The sequence below is a fragment of the Pongo abelii genome, chromosome 8 (assembly GCF_028885655.2).
Source record: "Pongo abelii isolate AG06213 chromosome 8, NHGRI_mPonAbe1-v2.0_pri, whole genome shotgun sequence".
Lineage (NCBI taxonomy): Eukaryota > Metazoa > Chordata > Mammalia > Primates > Hominidae > Pongo > Pongo abelii.
Genome location: NC_071993.2, coordinates 53,618,724 through 53,635,805, shown reverse-complemented (window position 1 = coordinate 53,635,805; position 17,082 = coordinate 53,618,724). Strand labels below are relative to the sequence as shown.

General features: G+C 53.0%; 1 protein-coding gene across 14 annotated transcripts; it reads left to right on the top strand.

The window, feature by feature from the left end:
* Positions 1-1,651: 1,651 nt before the first annotated feature.
* LOC100444618 (synaptotagmin-15) lies at positions 1,652-17,082 on the top strand. Of its 14 annotated transcripts, XR_010141411.1 has the most exons (10): positions 1,992-2,122; positions 3,123-3,327; positions 3,879-4,021; positions 4,881-5,176; positions 6,731-6,901; positions 7,496-7,616; positions 8,604-8,783; positions 10,492-10,937; positions 12,589-12,663; positions 16,194-16,532. XR_010141411.1 is itself a non-coding variant. In XM_054522240.2 (9 exons), the coding sequence occupies exons 1-8, from the start codon at positions 2,116-2,118 to the stop codon at positions 12,636-12,638; spliced, it is 1,173 nt and encodes a 390-aa protein (XP_054378215.2). In that variant the 5' UTR covers positions 1,846-2,115; the 3' UTR covers positions 12,639-12,663; positions 16,194-17,082. The 14 variants fall into 14 exon arrangements, 11 of the variants coding, with proteins under 11 accessions (XP_063583371.1, XP_002833609.3, XP_054378215.2 ...); XM_054522240.2 differs by lacking the exon at positions 10,492-10,937 and having other exon boundaries at positions 1,846-2,122; positions 16,194-17,082; XM_003779974.4 differs by lacking the exons at positions 10,492-10,937; positions 16,194-16,532 and adding an exon at positions 16,898-17,082 and having other exon boundaries at positions 1,893-2,122.

Sequence of the window (17,082 nt, the reverse complement as noted above, 5' to 3'; positions counted from 1 at the left end):
TCAGCTAAGGGACAGTCAATTCAGGTTAAAACAAGGTAGGGTATCACACTTACAAGAGGGAGGCAGAAAGAGTTGATGTGAAATGACCCGGAGCGGGAGAGTTTAGAAAAGGCTGTGCTGCCGGCTTTGAAGACAAAGGAAAGGGGCCACTAGCTAGCAGCCTCTAGGAGCTGGAAACGCTGGGAAACAGCTCCCTTGCCTCCAGAAGGCACAGGCCCTGCCAACCCAGTTTAGATTCCCGACCCCCAGAACTGTGAGATAATATGCGTGTGGCTTAAACTACTCAATCTGTGGTACTTTGTTGTAGGGGCAACAACAAACATACAGACATCTAACTCAGACCCGAGGCCTTCGGTGGGACCCAGGCCCCCTTTCCTGAGACACCTGCCCCCACAGCGACCTTGGGTAAGCAGAAGTGGGGGAGGATTCTCCAGACACCCCAGACTGTCTCCAAGTTGAGCAGAGAGCCAGTTAAGCGCACAGCTGAGGACAGTTACTGGGTGAAGAGGCCTGGGTCTCCGCCTTCTCATGCCCCCACCGCCCAGACCCTAGAAGGGGAGTGGCTGCAGCCTCTGCACCCTGGCGCTGAGGGCTCCCAGACCCGGCCCAGTGGGGCACCCCAGTTCATCACCCTCCTCGCCTTAGGTGAGCCAAAGCCCAGGCAGGGTGGAGCTTCACGCACACTGACTGCCCCCTAGGACAGGCACAGGTGACGTGGGGGTGTGGGACCCAGGCTATGACTCTGGACACAACCTTCAAGGCTGTAAAACGAGAAGGCCCATTCCCCCAAAACACGCACTCCCTCACAACCACCCCCTCCCCCCGCACACACACACACACTCCCCTGCACCACAGATACACACATTCCTTTCGCTCCCCACTCAGACGCCTCGAGGTCTCGGAGACTCCCCACCAGAGCCTCGGCGGGGGAACCATAGGGGCGCGGCCAGGGCGCGCCGAGGGGCGTGGGGGCATGAGAAGGCGGAGACCCAGGCCTCTTCACCCAGTAACTGTCCTCAGCTGTGCACTTAACTGGCTCTCCGCTCTACTTGGAGACAGTCCGGGGTGTCTGGAGAGAGGACGCGCAGCGACCTTACTCCCGCCTTTCCCGCAAGGCGCGTTCGCCAGCCTGGACTAGTGGGCACGGGCCCTGCGTTCTAATAATCACCAGAATAATAGGCGCTGGGGGTACAGAGGGAACCCAGGCGACGCTGGCCTCCATCCGATAACCACCGTAACAGGGGCTGGGCCGCGCCGCTCCTCCGCTCTAAGTGCTCCTTACATGCTTCTTAAGTTACCGGCAGGCCAGCCGCCCTTACGAGAGCCCCTCACGGACATTAACCCAATTGAGAAGACTGAACCCAGCATGCGGACGTTAAGTTGTCCCAAATCGCAGGGCTGGCGAGTGAGGAGCCTGAATTGGAACCATGAGCTTCTGGAACCCGCTCCAGAATTGCGCTCTCGACCGTTTTGTCCGCTGAGAGCGAACGGGTGCGCGAGCGCCGCATCCCTGCCCAAGGCCGTCAGGCGGGCAGCGCTGGGGCCCGGGACCCGAGCGGAGACTCCGCCCTGGGATCCGGGAAGGCTCCCTCGAGCCGGGGTCGGAACTGCGCCTGGGGGCCTCGGCTTGCGGAGGATCTGGGAGGGCGGGGGCTCAGTCCTGGCCACCAGGTGTGAGGGGTCGGGTGCGGAGCCCTGTGTCAGACGCGGCGGTGAAGGCTGTAGATCTGCTCTCCGAGATGGGGGTGGTACTCTCACCCCACCCTGCCCCAAGCCGCAGGGAGCCCCTGGCGCCCCTGGCACTGGCGCCCGGGACCCGCCCTGGCCGGAGCCCTGCGGTTTCCGGGAGCTCACGGTCGGCTCTGCGCCCCTCCACCTCCGGGCCTGGGCCTGGGCCTGGTCCAGGGACGGGCTGGGGCGGGACTGCGGCCTCGGGGCGCTGGGTCCCTGCCCCTGCCGTGCACTGCGCGGCTCCCCGCGCCGCAGCTGGGCACCAGCAGCACCACGGACCACCCCGGCGCCCGCCCGACGGCGCCCCGCGGCGCTTTAAGAGCCGGCCTGGCAGCCCAGCCCCAGCCGCCCAGACCGGCGAGACCAGCCTGCGGGAGCAGCGCCATGGCGGGTAAGCCAGCGTCGCCTCCCCAGCCCAGCCCCGGCCCCGGCCCCGGCCCCTCTGCGACCCTTCCAGCACTTGCCTCCGCCCCGCCGCCCCCGCTGGGGTGCAGCGCCTGCCCTGCCCGGCCTCGGCGCGCTCTTGGAGGGGCGCTGGGATGGAGTAGACAGTGAGGCCCGCTCTTCGCGGTCAGTTGCGGCTTAGGAGGTGTGGGGGGTCCCGCCTTCTCACCACCCCACCCCGTGCAGATCCCTGAGACCTGAATGCCCCGCGGCCGCACGTCACCCTAAGGGAGGCACCTTTTTGGCCCGCCCCAGGTGGCCAGCGGTTGGAACCCAGCGTCTGAGCACCCCCGGGGCGAAGCCTCCTAGGTCCCGCAAATGCGGACGTGTGAGGGCCAGCAGCAAAGCGGCCTTGCCCTCTCTTCCTCCCCACCTCGTCCACCGCCTCCCACCAACTCCCCTAAGCGCGAGCTCACCTTGATTGAGGGCTAGGGGAGGGAGCGGGTGTTAGAGAAGAGTCCAGCCTTCCAGCAGGTTCCAGGGCCCCAGAGGGTAGAGGTTTGATTGCAGACCAGGGGGAAGGTACCTTTCAGGGCTTTCCTTAACTGACTGCGTCCACACCCCAGCTCCCCTCCTGGCCTCAACAGGAGCCCAGGGGATCTGGAGGTTCTGGTGAGGGCAGGTTTGATTTCTACTCAGAAGCGCAAGGAAATGGCTTCTTTAAGCCAGAATCCCAAGGGCAGGGCCACCTGTTTTCCAAGGAAAACTAGAAGGTTCTGCCCAGGGCTCTCAGACCCTGGGGTAAACGGCTTCTCCTCTGAAAGCTGGCGGAACCCAGCCAGCAGCATCCCTCCCAGAACCCGTCCCCAGCAGGCCTGCTCCTATCACTCCTGAGATCAAACCCAGAGGCAGGGTTGCTGCCCCAGTTCTGCCCCAGCAGGCCAGGGCTGTGGGGGAGAGTGGCTTTCCCAGGCAGGCATCACAGTACTGGTGGTCTCTGCCCCCAGAGCAGCTGGCCCTGGTGATTGGGGGCACCATCGGGGGGCTGCTGCTGCTGCTGTTGATCGGGGCAAGCTGCTGTCTGTGGAGAAGGTTCTGTGCCACCCTCACCTATGAGGAGCTGCCTGGGACACCAGCCATGGCCACCACAGCTGCCTCCAGTGGGCAGCGGGACAGGCCCTGCCAGCTGCATGCTAGGACCCAACTGAGCAGGTGAGGCAGGATGTGGGGCCAAGTGCGCCCCTGGAATTTCCCTTGGGGTGGGGTCGAAAAGGAAAGTTCTGTTTATGGGGGTGCCTCTTCTATGCTGCTTCGGTGCTGGGAGCTATCACAAAGAAACCCCAGAAACCTCACATCAGCTATTAGGCAGGTGTTATGAAACCCATGTTCCAGGTGAGGAAACTGAGGCTCAGTGCACATAAGCAACAGCTCCAGAGAACAAAATTAGTAAGTGGCAGAACAGGAATCCAAACCCAGACTGGCTGACACTGTCAGGGCCTGTGTTCCTTCTCCAAATCCCACTGGTGTGTGTGTGTGTGTGTGTGTGTGTGTGCGTGTTTGTGTGTGGTGTGTGTGTGGTGTGTGTGTGTGGTGTGTGTGGTGTGTGGTGCCTGATATGGGCCCAGAAAATGGTGCCCTGGCCTCCTCCTGGCTCCCGATGGCTTTTCTTCCTCCAGCCCCTGGTGCTCAACCATCCTGGCTGAGCGCTCTGAGACCACGCCATTCACTTGCCACCTACATGTTGTCTCCCTGACTCTGGACAGGCCACCAGCTGTGCCATTTGTGGTGCCCCCAACCCTTCAAGGCCGAGATTGGGTGCCCCTGCACAGTGGAGAGTGGGCCCATGCCCCATGGGACCCCTGCCCGGCATCAGAGCTGCTGCCTCACACCCCCAGCGGCGGCCTTGGTGAGTGTCCTTGCCAGGGCTGCCCAGAGGTCAGGGTCTGCTTGGGTGGCCCCATCTGCTTTCACCAGCTTGGCTCCGGAACACAACCTGAACCAGCCAGGGATGCCAGGGTTGCCCAGGGACCACTCTTTCTGGGTGCTTTCATTTATGAAGTGCTTGCTGCACCCCATGAGGGTGAGATATAGCCTTGGGTGCTGATTTGGAGTGAGACCTCACCATGACTCTGAGGGGTAGGAATTATCACCCCATTTTACATAGTCTTAACTGAGGCTGTAAGCAACAGATTGGAATTGGAACCCAGGCATGCCATGTACAGAACTTGTGCTGGGTCCCACTCTAGGATGATGGGTTGGTTGACCAAGAGGACAGAATGGTAGGGGCTGCAAACACAACTTTCTGCCACCTCTTTGCCCTGAAGATCTACCAAGAGACCATCCCAGGAACCATCCAATAATCACCTTGGCCCTTCTAATTTGAAGAGGAAGAAGAAAGGCAATGTTTTGTCACTGAGTCATTCCCTAGACACCATGGAAGGGGGCTAGGCCAGGTGATGGGCACTGTGTCCTTGAAACAGGTCCTGACCTCCAATGATGGGGGCCAATCCCAGGAGGCAGGACTCTGCTAGGATCCCCAGCCTGGCCATGCAATGCCTTCATGCTGAGAACGCTTCCTGGAGGAGCTGCACCAGAGAGAGGGGATGTGTTTAGCCTGGTGAGGAGAGTGGGGCAGATGTGGTCAGGCTAGCTAAGGCTCAGCAGAGAGGGATGGGCCAGGATGGGGATGGGTGCCCAGAGCTTGCCACTGTCTCCCATGCCCCTGCCTTCCTCTGGCCTGCCAGCCCTCCCACCCTCTGTTATAGGAGATGCATGTATGGTGGGGGCCATCAACCCAGAGCTGTACAGGTTCCCAGAGGACAAAAGTGAGACCGACTTCCCCGACGGCTGCCTGGGGCGGCTGTGGTTCTCAGTGGAATACGAGCAGGAGGCCGAGCGGCTGCTGGTGGGCTTGATCAAGGCGCGTCACCTGCAAGCCCCCTCAGAGACCTGCAGCCCCCTGGTGAAGCTCTACCTGCTGCCCGATGAGCGGCGCTTCCTCCAGTCCAAGATCAAACGCAAAACCTCCAACCCGCAGTTTGACGAGCACTTCATCTTTCAGGTACAGCCTCTGGAGCGGGCAGGGTCTGTGCCCTCCGCGTTGCTGGGAAGGTGCAGACCTACAGGAGAGCCCAGCCTTCTGTACCAGCCAGGGCCCTGCAGCCCCCGGGACCCTTGATGCCACCAGCTCTGCTTTACCTAGTCTGCTAGGTTAAGGCCTATAGGAGCCGATCCCTGATAGAGGGGCAGGGGAGAGATTTGGTGAGTGGTGACCAGAAGCCTGGGCTCCCCTGTCCTGACTGCCTGGAGGAGAGTGGGTGAAAACAAAATTTTAGAGCAACTACTGAATGCCAGGCCCTGGCCTATGGGGCTCAGGGGAATTATCCCAAAGGCCTGGAGCAGTATGGGGTTTCCGGCAAGTTTATCCAAGGAAGGCAAAAGACAGGCCTCAGCATGAGTGCAGGAGCTTCCTATGCTGTCAGAGGCCAGCGCGGGGCCCGAGTGCCCTCCCAGGGTAGGTGTGGTGCCTTGCTGCACTTTGGGCTGGCCGGCTTAGGCTGTGGAGGTAGAGAGTCTGTTGGGGCACCGAGCCAGTTTCACAGGGGCCTGGGAGCCTTAGCAGGTGACTGGGGGCCCTTAGGGGAAGGAGTCATCAAGACCTGCCAAGAGGCCTTGGACAAACATGTTCTCAAGAGCTGAGTGGCAAGCTAGCCAAGAGGTGAGGTGCAGCCAGTCAGCTTTCAGGAGGAGTGTGACTGCCGAGGCCAGGGCCATCACTTGTGCCTTCCGCCCTGGCTGAGAGCTGGAAAGAGGGGTGCCGTCGGGCCTGGTCCCGGGCCATCTTTCTGAGGCCAGGGCTGTGAGAATTCACAGGTGAATCACTCTTCTCGAGACATCAGAATCCAAGGCTGCAGCCTTGCTGACGTGCGACACGTCATGCTTGCAGGCTAATTTTTCTTAGCTCATCACTTCCCCACTCTATCTCGCCCCAGCTTGATCCAGTCCCTCTGTGCCTTCAGAGGGAAGGGGAAAAGGGAGAAGGGGAAAGAAAAGAAAATCAGTATTAATGGGCCATCTGCTATAGGTCAGACACTGTGATTGGGGTTTTACAACCAGAGAGGAAGACCCATGATCCCCATTTCACAGGCGAGGAGGCCAAATCTCAGGGAGGGGAGGGCTGGCATGCCCAGGTCTGACAGCAGAGACAGGCCAGTGCCCCGGGCTCCCAGGCCTTTGCTACAGTGCAGGGTAGTGGTGGGGCCACACTCACCGTGCAGCCGTGTCACTTGGTGCTCCGGTTAAATGGCAGATTGCAATTCATGGGTCTGGACTGGGGCCCAAGATCCTGCATTTCTAACAGGGCTCCAAGTGGTGGTGGACGCTACAGGTCCTCGGACCACACTCTGTGTAGCAAGGTCCTGGTACCTACCCACACTTTCCAGGGGTACACGGCTCTGCTGCTGAGAAGGGTCCCCTGAAAATGCCTAGGTTTGGGGATGTGGGTCCCTGGTTGAGACACCCGTTCCCAAAAGCACCCATGTCCAGAATAACAAGTCACACCATCCCATCCCCTATCCCCACGCCTGACTCTGGCTGGTGTCCTTGTCTCCCCCAGGTGTCCAGCAAGACCATCACCCAGAGGGTGCTGAAGTTCTCCGTCTACCACGTGGACAGGCAGAGGAAGCACCAACTTCTGGGCCAGGTGCTCTTCCCCTTGAAGAATGAGACACTGGTGGGGGACTGCCGGCGTGTCATCTGGAGAGACCTGGAGGCTGAGAGCCTGGAGGTATGGTCGAGGTCACCATGCCTATGCCACTGAGCATCAGCCGGCAGGTGTGCACAGGGCCCAGCACCTGCTGGTGGCATCAGCCCTCAGCATCCTGCACACCACCCTACGACAGTGACTCAGGGAGGAGGGCCCAGGCCCCGAGCAGCATGGGACAGCGGGGAATGGACCTGCCCCTGGGCAGGGAGGGGCTGCTTGAGGTCCTGTTGTCACACTGGCCATCGGACTCCCTGGAGCAACCTGAAATATCCACATTTGGATTCTTATCTAGGTTAGACAGCTGTGAGAGATGACACCACAAATGGTCCAGCCCAGGGAAATGTTTCCCCCAGCCCACCACCCCACCGAGAAGGCCCCAGCTGGCTCAGACCTGGGTGTGACTCCTTAGCTCTGGTCCACAGGACTGCACAAGCCCCTTAAACTCTCCAGACCACAGTTGCCCCATCCTTAAAATGGCAGTGGAACTCAAAGGGGACCATGAGGGTGTGTCACATGGACCGCTAGGAGGAAGCGGGAGGCTCCCTGGGGGTTCTGTGACCCATTCAGCACTTGTCAGAGTAACAGGGTGGGGTGCTTCCATCTTGGCCTCCCCAGCCCCCCTCGGAGTTTGGCGACCTCCAGTTCTGCCTCAGCTACAACGACTACCTGAGCCGCCTGACGGTGGTTGTGCTGCGTGCCAAGGGCCTCCAGCTCCAGGAGGACAGAGGCATTGTCAGTGAGTTCCTCCCTTTCCTCCTGGGGAAGGTCCCGCCCACCGAGCTTACAGCCTGGGGCTACAGTCCAACCTCACCCCTGACCATCCAGTTTCTGCTTGCATACACCCTGTCACGGAACGCTCACTACCTCACAAGACATGCTGTCCCTCAGTCGACAGTTCTGGTGCAGGAAGCCTCTTCCTGCGCTGAACTCAAAGCTGCATCGCCTTGGCCTCCCCTACTGAGGGTTCTAACCCAGCCGCAATACCAGGCCCTGCCCCTCCTGTTTCCCGAGGCAGCATCTTGGCTCTTTAAACTGTCCTGCCTGCCTCCACCTCCACCTTTCCATCAGCGGCATGGGTCCAGTTCCTCCAGGGGTGAAGCCCGCACCTCCCTCCCGCGAGGGGAAGAGCCCCCGACTCAATGGGCACTGATGCTTGGCCTCCCAGAACACAGGAGCTGCGCAGGAGGGGAGGCCTTGGTTCACCCCACATGTCCCACCCCATTTGGGCTCACCCCACACATCCCACCCATCCCAGTGAGGTGGTGGTGGTCAGCCACCTGTTTGTGTTCACGTCTGGGGTCATCGTAAGCCAGGGGGATCCAGACCTTCCACTGTGAGTCTAACCCTCACCCACCAAGTCTTAGCCCTCTGTACAAGGTGTTTAAGGGGCCCCAGGGGGCCTGGGGGCCCAGTGAGCAGCCCCCCAACAGGGAGGGACAGGCTTGTGGTGCCAGGCTCTGGTAAACCAGGGCCTGCCGGAGCCGTGGGTACTTTCCTGATGCAAAGAGGAAGGAAAAGGAAGGGAGCGGAGCCCCGCCTGGGCCGCAGGGCAGTGCACTCCTCAGCCGGCTTCCTCTAGTCACGCCCGCAGGGCCGCAGCACTGTGTGAGGGGTGGGGCCCTGGCACCTAGCTTGGGCACGTGCCCTCCTAGCCGGGCCTCCCACAGGCAGGGGCTCGGCTCCCGCCCACCTCTGCCAGCCCATAGTGCTCACTGTTCCCTAGGTGTGTTTGTCAAAGTGTCTCTGATGAACCACAACAAGTTTGTCAAGTGCAAGAAGACTTCAGCTGTGCTGGGCTCCATCAACCCTGTGTACAATGAGACCTTCAGCTTCAAGGCCGATGCCACCGAGCTGGATACCGCTAGCCTCAGCCTGACCGTGGTGCAGAACATGGAAGGGGACAGTAAGGCCGCACCCTACCCCGGGCTGCTGGGACGGGGACCACGAGGGGCTGCCGAGTGTTCAGGCAGAGTGAGTGCCTCCTGTCCTGACCTCAGAAGGAGCTGTATGAGCTCCCTCCCTGGTTAAGGAAACTAGTGCTCAGAAAGGCTGAAATACTTGCCCAAGGCCTGGGTTTCATGCCCAGCTTTAGTCCAGTTGAGCTGTGTCTGTGGCACCCTAGAAACAGGTTAAGCAGCCAGGCATGCTGGCTCACATCTGTAATCCCAGTACCTTGGGAGGCCAAGGTGGGTGGATCACTTGAGCTCAGGAGTTCAAGACCAGCCTGGCCAACATGGTGAAACTCCCATCTCTACTAAAAATACAATAATTAGCTGGGCGTGGTGGCACACGCTTGTAATCCCAGCTACTTGGGAGGCTGAGGCAGGAGGATCTCTTGAACCCAGGAGGCAAGGCTGCTGAATCTGTCAAAAAAAAAAAAAAAAGGGCCGGGCATGGTGGCTTACGCCTGTAATCCCAGCACTTTGGGAGGTCGAGGTAGGCATATCACAAGGTCAGGAGATCGAGACCATCCTGGCTAACACGGTGAAACCACGTCTCTATTAAAAATGCAAAAAATTAGCTGGGCGTGGTGGCTGGTGCCTGTAGTCCCAGCTACTCGGGAGGCTGAGGCAGGAGAATGGCATGAGGCCGGGAGGCGGACCTTGCAGTGACCCCGAGATGCACCACTGCATTCCACCCTGGGTGACAGAGCGAGACTTCGTCTCAAAAAAAAAAAAAAAAAGAGGTTGGCTGGGTGCGGTGGCTCACGCCTATAATCCTAGCACTTTGGGAGACCGAGAGGGGTGGATCACGAGGTCAAGAGATCAAGACCATCCTGGCCAACATGGTAAAATTCCGTCTGTACTAAAAATACAAAAGTTAGCTGGGCGTGGTGGTGCATGCCTGTAGTCCCAACTACTCGGGAGGCTGAGGCAGGAGAATCGCTTGAACCCGGGAGGCAGAGGTTGCAGTGAGCCAAGATCATGCAACTGCACTCCAGCCTGTCGACATAGCGAGACTCCATCAAAAAAAAGAAAAGAAAAGAAAAAGAAAGAGGTTAGGCAATGGCCTCTGCTGCCCTCTCCTGAGAGTGGGAGGGGCCAGGGCTGCCACCAGCCCAGGAACCTGGTGCTCTGACCTTCCTCATGCCCTCTAGATGAGCCTTTGGGGTTCTGGGTGAGTTCTGTCAGCCAGCTCTCCCACACTGCCTCACACCCCAGCACCCACTGCCACTCTGGGGAAACAGAGCCATCAGGCCATGGCTGGCCACATGGCCTGGACTTAAGACCCTTCTCCACGGTGGCCAGTGAACGTTACTGCTGAATGTACTCTCGGATGGCCGATGCCTTCTTTCTAGAGGGGATCTTTCCTCCCTCAGCTCTTTGGCATAAGGTAGACTTAATACGGCCCTACAGAAGGGTGTGGGGCAGAGCTGGTGGCCCTCAAGGAGAGAGTCTCTTTCAGGGCTCTCCTTCCTCCCAATCTCCCAGGGACAGAAGCAGCCCTTCCAGCTGCAGAGCAAAGGCAGGGCCCCTTTGGGGGCTGTCAGCTCCCACTCAGAGAGGAGAGGAGTTGCTACTTCCTCCTGGGGAGGAGGAGGGAGGAAGGGAGGTCACTGGGGACGTGGCTTCTGTGCTCAGGAGCACACCGGTGCTCTCCCTCCCCTGCAGAGAGCCAGCAGCTGGGCCGAGTGGTGGTGGGCCCCTACATGTACACCCGTGGCAGAGAGCTAGAGCACTGGGATGAGATGCTCAGCAAGCCCAAGGAGCTGGTGAAGCGCTGGCATGCGCTCTGCCGCACCACGGAGCCCTGACCCTTCGCCCAGCACCGTGGTTCCGCTTTGGGAGCCGACCATCCTCGCAGTTGCACGTGATAGTCACAGCCACACGCATAGACGTTTCATCCAACAGCTCCCTGAGCTGCCAGGCCAGCCCGAGCCGGGAGGATGTGAGTGCTGATGTGCAGGAGAGAAGAGGGGACAAAGAAGCCCTGGCCCGGTCAGCGGCTCTGGCCATACAGCCTTCCGACACACTCCCTCCTCCTTACCTGCGGGGCTGCCTGGGCTCGGAATCCCGGCTCCTGGTCCTCACAGCCCTGATTTGGACCAGAATCTCAGGTACTCAGAAGAAAGATCCTGTTTAGTGATGATCCAGCTCTACCTGCTGAATGGACGTGCAGAGTAAACTTGGGTGCCTCCATCTGGGAAAGCTGATGATGTGTTCATGCAGTCGATGATCCTCACTGCTTTTTCAGCCAGGGTTTCTCTGCCTTCTGCCTCGCAGAGAAAACACACTGCTATGGGGAAAATCACAGAGAGGGCACTGTGACCATCACGCTCAGGCACCAAGTGTCGGCATGGCTCACTGTGCTGGGTGAAGGCCTCCCTGAGCATTAGGTCTTCCACGGGCCTGTGTCAAATGCCCTTCCACATTCTGTCAAGTCTGCCCATGGCCCACCCTCCCCACAGTCCAAAACCACACAGCCCTGGTTCTCCAGCTGTTCTGCTGCTGTTTCTATGCTCTCCCTGATTAACAGCATTCAGTTCCTGGGCTCTCCCTTTGAGCAGGAAATGGTGAAAGCATGTGGCTATGGTATAGCCCACAGGGCTGAGATTGCTGTGTTGCAGTATTGATGTAAAATTTGTTAAGAAGGAAGTACCCACAAATCACTGCCATCAACTCCCCAGAAGTTGCACTCAAGCTAGTGAGCAGCCCTTGTGCTTGTCACAGTTACCGTAACAGGCAGTGTGTATTTGTACCTGGCACTGTGCAGCCTGCACGTCAACACGTTGTTTTGCATAACTAGAACAGCTATGGAACCACTATCTCTTTCTCTTTTTTCCTTCTTTTTCTTTTTTTTATTTTATTTTATTTTTTTGAGACGGAGTTTCCCTCTTGTTACCCAGGCTGGAGTGCAATGGCTTGATCTCGGCTCACCGCAACCTCCACCTCCCAGGTTCAAGCGATTCTCCTGCCTCAGCCTCCCAAATAGCTGGGATTACTGGTGCCAGCCACCATGCCTGGCTACTTTTTTTTATTTTTAGTAGAGACGGAATTTTACCATGTTGGCTAGGCTGGTCTCAAATTCCTGGCCTCAGGTGATCCACCTGCCTCAGCCTCCCAAAGTGCTGGGATTACAGGCATGACTCACTGCACCCGGCCCGACCAGTATCTTTTTCTTATGCAGTGAAACAACTTTAGCAAAAGAGGCAATGAATGTTGTACTGAGTTTGTACCTCTTTAACTCCACCTCCAATTTCTGTCAATCTACAAATGCAAGTATTGCCTGGCAGTGTTTCATATGGACAGAATATCTTGTGTTTGCTTTTTGTCACTTATTTCACTTGCACATTTTCTTTTTTTTGTTTTTGTTTGTTTGTTTTTTTGAGACGGAGTCTCGCTCTGTCGCCCAGGCTGGATTTGGAGTGCAGTGGTGCGATCTAGACTTACTGCAAGCTCCCCGTTCTGGGTTTACTTACGCCATTGTCCTGCCTCAGCCTCCTGAGTAGCTGGGACTACAGGCGCCTGCCACCACGCCCCGCTAATTTTTTGCATTTTCAAGTAGAGACGGGGTTTCACTGTGTTAGCCAGGATGGTCTCGATCTCCTGACCTCATGATCTACCCTCCTCGGCCTCCCAAAGTGCTGGGATTACAGGCGTGAGCCACCACACTCGACCCACTTGCACATTTTCAAAGTAGTCCACGAAGCTGTAGTTTCTAATAGGTTCATAGCACACATGTAATAGGGGTTCTCTGTGTGTTTATAGAGCAGGCTACTACAGTGGAACTGTTTCTGTTTCATCTGATATCCCGATAGATGCCAGCCACCCCCACATTCCAAGGTGAGATTTCTGACTAGCAGTGACTTTTCTAGGGCCACTTGGAAAAGTTGATAAGTATCCTTTTCTGCAGGACAGAGTAGACTGGTATCTCTGACTCATCCCTGAAAAATCTAAATGGCAAGAGACTAGCCAGCTTTCTGCTCTGATGGGGAGGAGGTTGTTGTTTGGGCTGTTCTCTACAGACCTAGTCAGGGCAAAAAGCATATGCATGCTTCCCATGGACCAGAGAGACCTGGCCTGGGTTGTCTCAAATCCTGTCCGCAAGGCAACTCCAGAAGAAAGAAGCCCTTTACATTTCCATAAAACTCTTTAGAACCAGCTAGTCAATTTCCACAAAATAAAGTGCTAGAATTTGATTGGATTTAATTGATTATGCAGAACAATTTGGGGGGGGCATTTGACATCATTAAAATATTCAATCTTCCTATTCATTAACATGGTATATCTCTTCACTTTAAGTCTTTTGTATGTTTCTTAGAACTATTTTTGTGGTTTTCAGTAAAGTGTTCTTGCACATCCTTCAATAGATTTATTCTTAGGCATTTTATATTTGTTTATGGCTAGTATATACAGATTCTGTTGCTACAAAACTATGTTGACCTTGTTATCCAGTGAGTGGCCTTGTGACATTTCATTTAAATTATAATAATTTGCAGATTATTTTTGTATAATCATGTCCTCTGTGAATGACAGTTTTATTTCTTCCTTTCTTAATCTTTATGCCTTATTTAGCTCTTGCCAAACTGCAGTGGCTGAGCAATTGGACAAGAAAAAGAAATAAAAGGGATCCAGGTCATAAAGAAAGAAGTAAAACTATATCTGCACATGACATAATCTTGTCTATGGAAAATCCTAAGGAATCCACACACAAAAAAACTACTAGAGCTAATAAATTCAGCGAGGTTGCAAGATATAAAATTGGTATACAAATTGCAGTGGCTAGGACCTCGAGCAGAATGCTGACTATAAGTAGTGATAGTGGGTATTCTTGTCTCATCCTCAGTCTCCGGGGTGGGTGGGTGTGGCATGGGGAGAGTTGTCAATATTCACCATGAAGTTTGATGGTTGTTATAGGATTTTTAATATACTTATTAACATATATTCTCAAGCTGTTAAAAAGATTTTTTTTAAATCAAAAATGAGGTTAAATTTCTCTCAAATACTTATTCTGCACCTTTTGAAATAATTTTATTTTTCTCCTTTATTCTTTGGATGTGATGACTTATACTAATTGACTGTTGAATGTCAAACCAAACTTACATTCTTGTAATAGAAACCAGCAGGGTGTGTATGCATTTGTGTGTGTGCGCAGGTTTATACACATAAACACAATAATACTTGGACGTATTTATTTAAAATTTAGATTTATTAGAGGGAGCATGGCCATAAAATAAAATAAAATAAAATTTAGATTTAAGTTGAGTTTAGTGGCTCACATCTATTATCCCAGCACTTTGGAAGGCCAAGGCAGGTAGATTGTCTGAGCTCAGGAATTTGAGACGAACGTGGTGAAACTCAGTCTCTACAAAAACCACAAAAATTAGCCAGGTATGGTGTCACATGCCTGTTGTCCCAGCTACTTGGAGGGCTGGGGCACGAGTATTGCGTGAACCCAGGAGGTTAAGGCTGAAGTGAGTCATGTTCATGCCACTGCACTACAGCCTGAATAACAAAGCGAGACTCTGTCTCCAAAAATAAAATAAGTAAATAAATAAATAAATAAATAAAATTTAGATTAATCTGCTGTTATATTTTTCAGGATTTTTGCAGCTATGTTTATGACAGACTTTCCTATAATAGTCTTATCATAATGTTCTTGCACTTGAAAGAATGTGCATTCTGCAGTTGTGTGCAGGTGTTATGTGTATTTCAACTGGGTCAAGTTTGTTAATCAGGTTGGTCAAATTATCTACATCTTTACTGACATTTTTGTCTGTTTTTCTATAAATTACTGAGAGAGGCTAAAGCCTGCCACTATTATCATGAATTTGTTTATTTCTCCTTTGAGTTTTGTTAATTTTTGTTTTATGCATTTAGAGGTTGTGTTATTAGGCTCATACCCATTTAAAATTGACATTTTCTGGTAGAGTGAACCCTTTATTATGTGAAATGGCTTTCTCTACCACTCACAATGGTATTTTTTTCACTTTCCCCCTTATTTTTGAATTTTTAATGTTCTTATAATGATGTCATGTCTCTTGAATAGAGTTGTTTTCATCAAGTCTGTCAATTTTTGTCTTGTGTATTTCGTGAATTTACATTTATTGTAATTACTGATACAGTTGTGTTCATAAATACCATCTTACTATTTGTTTCCATTTGTCTTACCCATTTTTGTTTTTATTTTTTTCTTTTCTGTTGCTTTCTTTCTGATTATTTTTTTAATTCCATTTCCCCCCTACCATTGGTTGCTACTTACACAGTCTTTTATAATTTCTTTAGTGGTTTCCTCCACAGATTACAACTTCTGTACATTATTATAATCTAATACAAATTTTACTTTTTATTGTTTCCCAGACAATGCTATGATCTCACAATACTCAATCTCTATTTGCCTCCATTCTACTCTTGCATGTATATTATTATTACTCATTTTAATTCCACATATATTTTACACCCAACGAGACATTATTATCATTGCTATGTGCAGTCAATATTCATTTGTATTCACCCACATATTTACTCTGTTTTTTTTTTATTATTTCCTGCATTTCTGTGATTCTATCATAGATCAGTTTTCTTCTACCTGAAGAATTCCCTTTAGTATTTTTTGTGTGTGCACATCTGCTGGCAGCAAATTTTCTCAGGTTTTTTTGTGTTTTTTTGTTTGCTTGTTTTTGAGACAGGGTCTCACTCTGTCGCCCAGGCTGGAGTGCAGTGGCATGATCACGGCTCACTGTAGCCTCAACCTCCTAGGTTCAAGCAGTCCTCCCACCTCAGCCTCCTGAGTAGCTGGGACTACAGGCAGGCACCACCATACCTGGCTAATTTTTTTGTATTTTTTGTAGAGAAGGGATTTCACCATGTTGCTCAGGCTGGTCTCAAACTCCAGAGCTCAATCTGCCTGCTTTGACCTCCCAAAGGACTGGGATTGCAGGCCATCTCACCCAGCCTTTCTCAGTTTTTGAATAGAAACATCTATTTCAAATTCATTTTTAAGTATATTTTGTGAATATAGGATTACAGGTTGACACTTTTTTCTTTGAGGAACTTCAGAATGGCACTCCATTATCTTCTCACTTCCATCATTTCTGTTGACAAGTGATTTTCAGTGCTATTGTTTGTCCTTTGAGAGTAATGTGTCAGTAATGTGCGCTGGCTCACACCTGTCATCCCAGCACCCTTGAGCCCAGGAGTTCAAAACCAGCCCAGGCAACAGAGCAAGATCCCTCCCCCTATAAAAGAAAAAGAAAGGAGGGAGGGAGGAAGGAGAAGGAGAGAGGGAAGGAGGGGAAAAGAAAAGAAGAAATGTGCGCCTCCTACCTGCCTCTAGCTGCTTTTAATGTTTTTCCTTTGTCTTTCATTTGCAGCAGTTTAAGTATAGTGTGCCTGGGCGGGTGCGGTGGCTCACGCCTATAGTCCCAGCACTTTGGGAGGCCAAGGCCAGTGGATCACCTGAGGTCAGGAGTTCAAGACCAACCTGGCCAACATGGTGAAACCCCGTCTCCACTAAAAAATCCAAAAATTAGCCAGGCATGGTGGCGCGTGCCTGTAATCCCAGCTATTTGGGAGACTGAGGCAGGAGAATCGCTTGAACTTGTGGAGGCGGAGGTTGCAGTGAGCTGAGATCGCGTGCCACCATACTCCAGCCTGGGCAACAAAGAAAAACTCCATCTCAAAAAAGAATAATAAAAAAAAAGTATAGTGTGCCTGGATGCAGTTTTGTTTTTATTTATCCTGCTTGGGGATCATAAAGCTTTATCAGTTTTGGAAAGTTCTCGGCCTATATTTATTTAACTGTTCCTTCTGCCCCATCTTCCTCCCTTCTTCTAAGACTCCAGTTACATATGTGTTAGGCCTGTTCACCACTTCCCACAAGTATCTTACGTTCTTTGCTGTATTTTCCATACTCTTTGTCTCTGTTCTTCAGCTTAGAGTTTTTATTCTGTCCTATATTACAGTTCAAAGAATGTTCCTTCTGCTAAATCTAATTGTAGTTAACCCATATGCTAAGTAGTTAATTTCAATTATTGTATTTTTACGTTTTAAATTTCCATTTCATTCTTTCTTATAGATTCCAGTTTTTTGATGAAAGTCTGTATTCCACCCATCAAGTCTGTGTCTGATAACACCAATATCTGGGTCATTAGTGGCTCCGTTTTGTTGTGTCTGTTTTCCCCTCCTTCCTGTTTTGTGGTGTGTTTGATCATTTATTGTTGAATGCTAACCATTATAATAAATTTTAGTGGCTCCAGGAAA